At 37.3% G+C, this 11,054-nt stretch overlaps 1 protein-coding gene and 2 long non-coding RNA genes across 3 annotated transcripts in view; 2 read left to right on the top strand and 1 right to left on the bottom strand.

Annotated features, from left to right (window-relative positions):
• Positions 1–4,536: 4,536 nt before the first annotated feature.
• LOC113469880 lies at positions 4,537–5,464 on the bottom strand. Its single transcript, XR_003393158.1, has 2 exons — positions 5,369–5,464; positions 4,537–4,741 (listed from the first exon to the last, which is right to left on the bottom strand). It is a non-coding gene; the product is annotated as an uncharacterized LOC113469880 (long non-coding RNA).
• Positions 5,465–6,255: 791 nt separating this feature from the next.
• Positions 6,256–7,484, top strand: LOC113469881. The gene is made up of 2 exons (XR_003393159.1): positions 6,256–7,064; positions 7,338–7,484. It is a non-coding gene; the product is annotated as an uncharacterized LOC113469881 (long non-coding RNA).
• A 1,775-nt stretch (positions 7,485–9,259) lies between these two features.
• Positions 9,260–11,054, top strand: part of LOC113469878 (protein scarlet-like) — a 2,040-nt gene continuing 245 nt past the window's right edge. Inside the window, exons 1-4 of the mRNA XM_026827882.1 lie at positions 9,260–9,285; positions 9,576–9,627; positions 10,438–10,531; positions 10,876–11,006. Coding sequence (XP_026683683.1) covers positions 9,260–9,285; positions 9,576–9,627; positions 10,438–10,531; positions 10,876–11,006 — 303 coding nt within the window. The remainder of the gene's footprint in view (positions 9,286–9,575; positions 9,628–10,437; positions 10,532–10,875; positions 11,007–11,054) is intronic.

Consider the following 11,054-nt stretch of genomic DNA (forward strand, 5'->3'; position numbering starts at 1 on the left):
AGATAGAGCGATCAGTGTGTGAACTATGAAATGTGAATGAGTGAATGGATCTCGTTCTTATAATATAATATAAAAGAGAAATATGGACGGGATATGTATGTATTTTTGTAAGTATGTCTGTCCGAATTGTTCAGATAAAACTATGATAGATATCAAAAAAGTGTGAATGAAGACCCCCAGTAAAATTGTCATATCTACCCAAAAAAATTATCAGACCTTTAAAATTCCCAACCATTCCCGAGATTTGGGCCTTTTCTAACGGGCAAAATACCCCATAAGAAATACACAGGGAGTAGAGACGCGAGGACTGTTGAGTTTTTTTCCTCCCACAGAGTTTTACCTTCAATTTTAGTTTTTTTATGTTTTTAGTTTTCTCTGTTGAACATTCGTATTCGAAAAAAAAAAAAAAAGAATATTTTGAGCTTTATGACTTTGTATGAAATTTGTACCTACTCCTCACATTTCACTGAAGTTAAGCAATGTTGAGCATGGTTGGTAGCTGGATGAGTGACCACCTAGGGAACTCTTTTTTTTTTTTGCTTTAATGTTACTTTGAATAATTTACAAACATATACATATCACTGAAGTTAAGATATGTTGACCATGGTTGGTATTTGGATGGTAGAATAAGCCAATAGGGAGTGCAATCTTATTCTCTTGAAGTGCAAAACCAACAGGGAGTGCACAGTGCGACCTTATTCTCTCAAAGTGCTAAGCCAACAGGGAGCGTGCAGCACGACCATATTTTATCAAAGTGCAAAGCCAATAAGGAGCACGTAGCATGACCATATTCTTTCAAAGTGAGAAGACAATGAGGAGTGCGTAGCACGACCGTATTGTTTCAAAGTGTGAAGCTAATGGGTAGTGCGTAGCTTGACCATATTCTTTCAAAGTGAGAAGCCAATAGGGAGCATGTAGCGCGACCTTATTCTCTCAAAGTGCGAAGCCAACAGGGAGCACGTAGTGCAAGGATTCCTACTGACAGAAAATTTTTCTTTTACTAAAATATTCTAAACCGTGGCAAAGCACGTGTAACCTGCTAGTCTTATCATATTTCTGCCTAGGTGAGGTATAGTTTGATGGGTAAAGATCATTGTAGAGTAAGTTCCTTTTTTTTCACTGAAGTTAAGATATGTTGACCATGGTCGGTATTTGGATGGTAGAATATCAGGGAATATTTTTCAAATCCACTCCCCCTTTTTTCTTTATTTAGTCATTAGGGAGCGCGTAGCGCAACCGTATTTTCTCAAAGTGAGAAGCCAATAAGGAGCGCAATCTTATTCTCTTGAAGTGCAAAGCCAACAGGGAGTGCGCAGTGCGACATTCTCTCAAAGTGCTAAGCCAACAGGGAGCGTGCAGCACGACCATTATTTTATCAAAGTGCAAAGCCAATAGGGAGCATGTAGCATGACCGTATTCTTTCAAAGTGAGAAGACAATGAGGAGCACGTAGCGCGACTGTGTTGTTTCAAAGTGTGAAGCTAATGGGGAGCACGTAGCGCGACCGTATTCTTTCAAAGTGAGAAGCCAATAGGGAGTGTGGAGCATGACCATATTCTATCAAAGTACGAAGCCAATAGGGAGCACACAGCACGACCATATTTTATCCAAGTGCAAAGCCAATAGGGAGCAAGTAGCGCAAACGTATTGTTTCAAAGTGTGAAGCTAACGGGGAGTGCATAGCACAACCATATTCTATGGAAGTTCGAAGCCAATAGGGAGTGCATAGTGCAAGGATTCCTACTGACGAAGAATTTTTCTTTTACTAAAATATTCTAAACCGTGGCGAAGCATGTGTAACCTGCTAGTCTTATCATATTTCTGCCTAGGTGAGGTATAGTTTGATGGGTAAAGATCATTGTAGAGTAAGTTCCTTTTTTTTTTTGCCAAATATTCCTAGGTAATTGAAGAAAGCAAATACTTAGTTTTATCTTGCCAGTCCGTGTGGTTCCCGGAGTAAGAATAGGGCCACGGGCTAGTTCCCCCCTGTCGTAAGAGGCGACATAAATGGAACACCAGGGGAGAATCCCCAGTAGCGTCTGATCCCAGAATGGGCGGCTGCACCCCTCCCCTGTAGCGTCTGTCTCAGAATGAGCGGCTACACCAGGGGAGGGTCTACGGGGAGAATCCCCACCCCCTCCCCTCCTGCGCGCTCAGTTTGCCCTGCTACACTGACAAAGCCCTGGAGACCGAAAACATCTCCCGGGATAAGGAGACAACTTTACAAAGCCAACGGTCTTCGGAGCGGATGAGCTGCGTAGAGAGGGCAAACCCCTCCCTTATCTTACCATCCCTGTGTTAGTTCTCCCTCCCTTATGGCTAATACCTCCCTCCCCTCCCTTGGCTTATTCCCCTCATTCGGTTTAATACCTCCCAATGGCTTCAGTCCTAACGGATGACATAAATAAGGTAAGAGAACGCATAAATAAGGAACGGCGAGGAAACATTATATCGGAGCTTAGGAAACGAAACCGCCTATCAAATATTTTTCGTCGAAAATGAGATCTTTAGGTACATGCTTGAAATATTGAGCCAATTAATTCTCTACCAATTAATTCTTTTGTAGCCCTTAATGATGTCAAGTAGCCATGGAGAAACAAACCTTACTGATCATGGAAATCGGAACCCAAGATCCGGCAGGAGGAGGCTACTGATGAACGGCATGAGGATGCAGAAGGCAATTGGAACCCACTGTATTAAAGATCTGATGATATCCTGAAATTTTGTAGCCCTTAATGATGTCAAGTAGCCATGGAGAAACAAACCTTACTGATCATGGAAATCGGAACCCAAGATCCGGCAGGAGGAGAGCCAAGGCTTCTCAGGTCGTCAGCCTGCGAAATCCTGGTGGAAATACAAAATTAAAATCTATAAAGTTCACAATGGGAACGTGGAATGTTCGAACTATGTTAAAAGCCGGAAAACTGGAAGAGGTCAAAGAACAAATGAAGAAAGCCAATCTCAACATTTTGGGAGTATGTGAAACTAGATGGGCTGGCAACGGCGACTTTACATCTGAAGAGTTCAGGATCATTCACAGTGGAAATGAAACACGTGGAAGGAGTGGTGTTGCCCTGATTCTTAAAGGAGAAAAGAATTCATTTTTGGAATAAAATTGTGTTGAGCATTCGTTAGATATACCTACCTTCTTAATTTTACCCTCTATATGCTGTATGACTGTATAATTGTAAACCAGGGCTTATGGCCATAACGTTGCTTGAATTTTGGAGAGAGCTTCAGTGATTACAAACTCCAAAATAATATTGATAAAACTTGCCAGTTTGCCCATTTGTTTCATGTCAAATCATACTTGGTTTGTGTTGTATTGATGAAATACTAATGGCAAGAATATGAAACACTTGAACAAAACTTCATACTCATTAAATTTGTTCAATTTTAATAGGTGCTCCTCTTTTGGATGAAGATATACAAATAGGTAGGTAGAAAGTTAATTAGGTAGTTACCCACTTTATCAACCCAATGTTTGAGTTTGCTTCTGATAAAATATAACAAGCATGATAGGTGCTCCTCTTTTGGATGAAGATATACAAATAGGTAGGTAGAAAGTTAATTAGGTAGTTACCCACTTTATCAACCCAATGTTTGCTTATTCCGACAGAATGCTGGAAAATGGGATGTGTAGAGAGCAGAGAAGATTTGACATTGCCTCCCAATGTTTTTCAAATCACCAGTCCTGTTTGTAAACAAGACATCTATGGAAATATAGACCTGGTAAGTTGCTTCCACTTTTCTTGATCATAATACTATGTGAATCAAAACTGGATCAAAAATGGCTGAACCAATGAGATTATGAGATTTTGCTGTGTTTACCTATGTCCAAAGCAGAATCTCATTGGTTCAGCCATGTCACATGTGTTGTTTGACATACTAAAATACAACTAATTTCGAGTGAAGATCCATTTTCTATTCTGATCAATTTTTTCACTGAAAATTACACATGCAAATATATTACTGTTGGGTGCTGCTCTGCACTAACTTTCTAGATGCCTGAGACCATTAGCGTATTTTCCTTTCTTAATGTTAATACGTTTTTTGGTGGTGAGGATAAAGGTTTGGTAGTGGGGGTAAAAATTGACGATTAAAAAAAATCAGCTGATGAAATTTTAAATTTTACTGCCAAAACTTCCTGTATTCCTAATGTAAAACAAGATGGCGGATCGTAATGCGAGAAAAAAGCTACATTACAAAATTCGTGAAAGGAGAGGAGGGGAAGTTAATGTACATTAACATTTGAGAAAGAAAAATTCGAATTAAGCTAGTTCATCGCAGAGTCAAATTAAATTGATCCCAAGGGAAGGTATCTAAACTTGGACCCTTGAAAAATGAAGTGTGCCTGAAGGAATGTCAATCCACCCGATGTCATAATGAATAATAATTTGTAATTTTATACCTACCTGTACTAGTCTTAAACTGTACTTAAACTTACACTGTACTAGTCTTAAAAATAAGTGAGAAGAGATTCAACATGGAATATCTAATATTTGTCATAACTTATAACCTTTCTGCTTAACTAATAGCATGTTATTAACATTAGTGAAGCAGAAAGGTTCTGCTTGACTAATAATATGTTATTAGTTGAGCAGAGAGGTCAGTAAGCAGAGAGTAACTGGACGTATCACTTTCAGTCCGCTAGAAATGTTTTCCAGAAGTTTGCCGATTTCTTGGGAGTCCGTGATCTATTGGGACTGGAAAAATCAACATGGACTATTCCGAAGCGACATCTGGAAAAATGGGTGAAATCAAGTGTTGATAGTTTGGTCATGAAACCTTCGCCTAAGGCCAGTGGATCACATATAATGACAAACAATATTGATAGAGGTTCAAAGTCACTACAATCTGTACATGCATATAACTGCTAAGGTTTTTAGCGGGGGTTTTACTCTCCATTTGGCACGGCGCGGCGGTGCCACAAGCTACAAGCTTCCTCATATTAAAACCTCACCCATCCTGAGTAGAACCGGGAAAAGCCGGCAGCACACGACTGTCCAGACTCCAGATGGTCACCCATCTGGATACCAACCACGCGCGGTGTTGCTTGACTACAGGTATCCAATGAGAACTGGCGGATTCAAAGTGCTATTGCTACGCCACACCGCACCGCTAGCTATTGAATGACTGCATCAGTATCAGTTAATAGTTAAGCAATGTTGGTACTTACCTACTGATGTTTTTCCTCCCAGTGATAGTTAAATTAATTGACTTACGTGTAAAGAAGAACACAAGTAACTTGTACTCTTCACATTTGGGAGGAGTTTTATTGTTTATTCAGATGAGTATAGGTCACGTGTGTTCTTCTTTTCAAGATAAATCTTCACAAAGTCACGTCAGAATCTATCATTATGACTTACGTGTATCCATCCAACCATTCAAAGTTATCCAGTATGGACCACGCTGTGTATCCAATGATATTACACTTGTCATTGACCAGAGCCTTTTGCATGGCACGAATATGAGGAAGTGAAACTGGGCTGCGTTCCTGAAAGCTATTTTAGAAATTTGCACTCACAAAATTTATTTAAGTAGGTATTATCTACCTATTACGTACCTACATACATAGATACCTATTTACCTACCAGTCCTACCACGTACGTATACCTTCCTACTTACCTAGTTATAGGTAGGTAATGATGGTTCTATTATAGGTACTTATACCTAATGTTGGTCTTATTATAGGTAATGTTGTGCAATGTTTTCAAAGGTTTTCTGCTATAATATGACCTTTTAACTTTTACGATTACGAAGCGCAAAATACAAATTCCGAACTGAGAGTTTTATTTATAACCCGAGGAAAACCGAATTTCAAGTGTCTAGTCTCTACCAAATATAGTATACATATGTATGTATGTATGTATGCCAAATGAAAGAATTCTCAGAAGTGCCATATTTGTAATCAAACAAATTTAAATGCCAAAGATTTATAATACTCATTTTATTTTATAATGTTTACCCATCGTATTTTATTTATTATTATTACCCATGTGGACTGTCATCTCTATAGTGTAATGTTCTTAGGTAACCGAAGGTTTAAACTCATTTTATGGTTGGCTCTAATGAATAGAATTTCTCGAATGTGTGAAAAAACGACATATTATTTCTATTTTTTATTCGAACTATTAGGAGTAATAATTATTATACATTTTGAAGAATTTCTTTTATTAGAGCAATCCAATTATGTAGTTTGACCCTAAATGTGCATGTTTGTACAAAAATAGGTTAAGTAATAGATAGACATGGTTGGCTCTAATGAATAGAATTTCTCGAATGTGTGAAAAAACGGCATATTATTTCTATTTTTTATTCGAACTATTAGGAGTAATAATTATTATACATTTTCAAGAATTTCTTTTATTAGAGCAATCCAATTATGTAGTTTGACCCTAAATGTGCATGTTTGTACAAAAATAGGTTAAGTAATAGATAGATATTTAATGGGTGAAGAGTGAAATTGTTAGAATAAAATATACCTTTTATATCCTGCCCGAAAAGGACTGAAAATTCCCTTTATCCCATCAGTCTAAACAAGGTCTCGCATATTTGATGGGAAAGTAATTCAGATATTTTTTAATTTCAAAAAACTTTGCTTAAAGTTGAAAAAAAAAAAGCAAATTAAAAATAGAAGGACCACAGACTAGTGTAGACACTGCCTTATTAAATATCTATCTCAAAACAATACTGCTTATTTTATTTTTATTTAGCATCAAACATATTTTATTGTATTATGTAATCGAGCGCTTATTTTATTTCGTTTTACAATAATGTTTGTAATGTTGATGTTGCATACTATAGGGACCTCAATAGTAATTTACTACCATTTCATCAGCTTTGTACCTACCTACTAAAATTTCATGAAGGATTGTATTAATTTTAGTGTGAATAATTCAGCGGGTTGGCGTAGAAACGACCTATAACCTGTATCTGTAACTGGAAGAAGAAAAAAAATCTGATATATTTAAGGCTATATGTAAGTCGTTTTTGTATCCAAACTCCTCAATTATTATGTAGATTAGTTATTTGAGAATCAAGCACCCCAAAGTTGGTAGGTAGGTACGCGTAGTTTTTAATTATATTAAAATATTATTAGTCGTGAATTTTATAAAATAGTCATTAGCTCGTGTAGTCACAAACCAAAAAGAACTTTTACCCCGTAATTTTATTGCTCAGAGGTGATTGCTCAATCTGAGAGGAGGGTTTGTCCGAAAAAAAAATCTGATATACTCGTATTTAGGGTATACGAGTATCTAAGTCGTTTTTGTATCCAAACTCCTCAATTATTATGTAGATTAGTTATTTGAGAATCAAGCACCTCAAAGTTGGTAGGTAGCTACGCGTAGTTTTTAATTATATTAAAATATTATTAGTCGTGAATTTTATAAAATAGTCATTGGCTCGTGTAGTCACAAACCAAAAAGAACTTTTACCCCGTAATTTTATTGCTCAGAGGTGATTGCTCAATCTGAGAGGAGGGTTTGTCCTCTATTCTGTCAAATGTATAGGACTTGACCAATCACGTACATGGAAATGAACTTGGCCTTGGGTCTTCATTATACAGCTTGCAAGACAGCGAGAGTTAGCATGTTAGTATAGGACTTGACCAATCACGTACATTGAAATGAACTTGGCCTTGGGTCTTCATTATACAGCTTGCAAGACAGCGAGAGTTAGCATGTTAGGGGCATTGCCGTAGACTGCAGACTTCTTTATTTAATAAATCATTGCAAACCCCCTTATTGCATGAATTATTCTACGTACAGTTATAGCCCGTTCACACTGCACGAAAGTTTTCTTCGTCAGGATTTTTTTTTTTTCGTGAGGCGTATACAATTGAAAGTGTGTTTATATTGCCAACGAAGAAAAAAGCGGCTAAAATTGTAACTTCAGATGAAGAAAAATTCGTGCAGTGCAAACGGGCTGATACGATGATGATTAAAAATACCAGTAATACCTATTACCTCTTGCATAACGAATATTCGTTGATTCGTTCACTTTCCCATGCTAATTCAGCGGGCTGTATGATGAGATTACTGTGTGATTGTTCTCCTATGTCAGAGTTCTCTTTAGAGTCCGTCTTGCCAAGCTTTTCATAGTAGAATTTATTGAGATAGCCATTAGTGAGGTGTGTCCTTACTGAGTGAATTTTGGATTTTGGAATATTTTCCCTTGAATGCTTAAAGTGTAAACCCTTAAAGTTGGGGCTTAAATCCTCAAGGCTTGAAAGTTTAAACCCTTTAAGCTTAAAGGCTCAAGTTGGAGGAAAAATCTCGTTTTGGGGCCTCAGGAGATCCTATAACAATTTTTGATTCCAAAAAAATGACCCGAGTCCAATACTTTTTCGTGCCCTTGTAGGCATAAGTTCGCTAGCTCCTTGTACATATCCGTAATAGAAGTTCAAAATATTGCCGAGTGTCCAAATTCAATATGTTAAAAAAAGTGCCAATTTCCAAAATTCATAAGATAAGGAAGACGCACCTTTAGATACAAATGTAGATCTTCATTAGTTTTAATACTCATCCAATAACAGGTGATATCGAATAATATATCACATACCCCTCGGTACACAAAAAAAAGTATTTCACTGAACCGACATCTATTTTTTAGTCCGTCCTTCCTTTATTATTACTAATAATAAAAGGTATAGTGGACGGACTATTGTATTCGCTTCGGTGTCGTCTGTCGGTCTGTCTGTCGGTCGGTCGGTCTGTCCCCATAGAAGGACTTATCCAAACCTGGTCGACCTATACAGGGTGATTCAAAAAAGTGTGCAAAAACTTTAACCACATGTTTTTGGGGTCATTTTAGGGGGGGTCAACTCTATAGTAAAGTTCCAAAATTCATAAGATAAGGAAGACGCACCTTTAGATACACATGTAGATCTTCATTAGTTTTAATACTCATCCAATAACAGGTGATATCGAATAATATATCACATACCCCTCGGTACACAAAAAAAAAGTATTTCACTGAACAGAGATCTATTTTTTGTCAAACCAACGTACTATTTGAAAATGGATTTTTCTAAAATCTATTTCTTACTGTTGAGTTATTAAAGCTAATGAGCTAGTCGTACATATTTTAAATTAGGAAGCTGTCTTTAGTGCTGAACACAGTTTACGTTTTAAAACAATCTGATAGTCGTACATATTTTAAATTAGGAAGCTGTCTTTAGTGCTGAACACAGTTTACGTTTTAAAACAATCTGATTGCTGTAGAGCTCGTTCTCTAACCAATCAGGATCAAGAAAAATGTGGTCACCACCGAAGGCACTTCCGTAGGCAACTGCCTATGTACAGATTTATAATATAAAGGCCTAATTTATATGATTTTAATAAAAAAAGCCCATATTTTACTAGTTGTTACCCCTGTAAGAAAGGAAATAAAATGTCCAGTACACATTAAAAAGTTTCATTGAATACAGGCTGCCTATGTACAGATTTATAATATAAAGGCCTAATTTATATGATTTTAATAAGAAAAAAAGCCCATATTTTACTAGTTGTTACCCCTGTAAGAAAGGAAATAAAATGTCCAGTACACATTAAAAAGTTTCATTGAATACAGTCTGCTCAATGTGGCTCATCGGCAAATAGGAACATCGGGTGACCATTTTCAGGTAGGTTTCTAAAAACCCTTTTGTTTCATAGAGATTTAACTTCACTGTATAACTGCTAAGATTTTTAGAGACGACCGTATGCTAAAGTATTGGGTGACGGATTTTACCCTCCATTCCGCGACAAGCTACCCGTCTCATTAACCTCACCCAGTCTGAGTTGAGCCGGGGAACGCCAGTAGCACGGGATTGTTCAGATGGTCTCCCATCCAGATATCAACCACGAGCAACTTTGCCTAACTTCAGCGAATCACTGGGAACTGGTGAATTCTACATAAAAGTTAGTCTTAGCATTATTCAGTTCTGTTCTACCTATTTGTAATTCTACTCGTATTTTATTCAGTTCTATTCTATTTGTAATTCTACTCGTATTTTATTCAGTTCTATTCTATTTGTAATTCCACTCGTATTTTATTCAGTTCTATTCTATTTGTAATTCCACTCGTATTTTATGACTTTGAAACATCACCGAAGTAAGCGCAACTGATCTATTGTCCCGATGGTCTCCCATCCAGATACCAACGAAGCGCAAGTTTGCCTAACTTCAGCGAATCACTGGGAACTGGTAAGTTCTACATAAAAGTCATTCTTAGCATTATTCAGTTCTATTCTATTTGTAATTCTACTCGTATTTTATTCAGTTCTATTCTAACTATTTGTTTCATTTCAGATCTTTCTATCTGGCGGGGAAAGGAGGCGGTTGTCGTTTGCAACGGAGCTTCTTCGTATTTTATTCAGTTCTATTCTATTTGTTATTCTACTAATCTACTCGTATTTTATTCAGTTCTATTCTACCTATTTGTTTCATTTCAGATCTTTCTATCTGGCGGGGAAAGGAGGCGGTTGTCGTTTGCAACGGAGCTTCTGTCAGATCCTGATCTGTTCTTCTGCGATGAAGTCACTTCAGGTGAGTATCTTCATTTTATTCTCAAGACTTATTTGAATCAAAAATAGCATTTTGTTTTATTCTTGGGATTTTTTGTTTAATGTACTAATTCCCAATGGATCACTGAAGTTAGGCAACGTTACGCTTGCTGGTATCCAGATGGCTGACCATCTGGGCAATCACGTGCTGCTGCCTTCCCGAGGCCAACTTGGGCTAGGTAAGGTGTGAGGAGGGTAATCTTAGCAGTTATGCGTGACGTTCAACCCCTATCAAATAAACGAAAATAATTCAATGTGATCCACTGGATTTTAGCAAAGGGGTTAGGGTTAATATCGATTAAAGTATTATTTTCAACACCTCCCCAGGATTGGACTCATATTCCACACTCAATCTGATTTCCACCATGAAGCAAATGGCCACCGATCACCAGAAGACCATCATTTGTGCCATCCATCAGCCCAGCTCGGAGATCCTATTGGGAATAAAGGGAGAACGGGCTCTAGTCTTGATTTTAAATCATTACATGAAAGTAAAATCAAAAAAT

Source organism: Diaphorina citri, unplaced genomic scaffold, assembly GCF_000475195.1.
Source record: "Diaphorina citri unplaced genomic scaffold, Diaci psyllid genome assembly version 1.1 scaffold1268, whole genome shotgun sequence".
Classification (NCBI taxonomy): Eukaryota; Metazoa; Arthropoda; class Insecta; order Hemiptera; family Psyllidae; genus Diaphorina; species Diaphorina citri.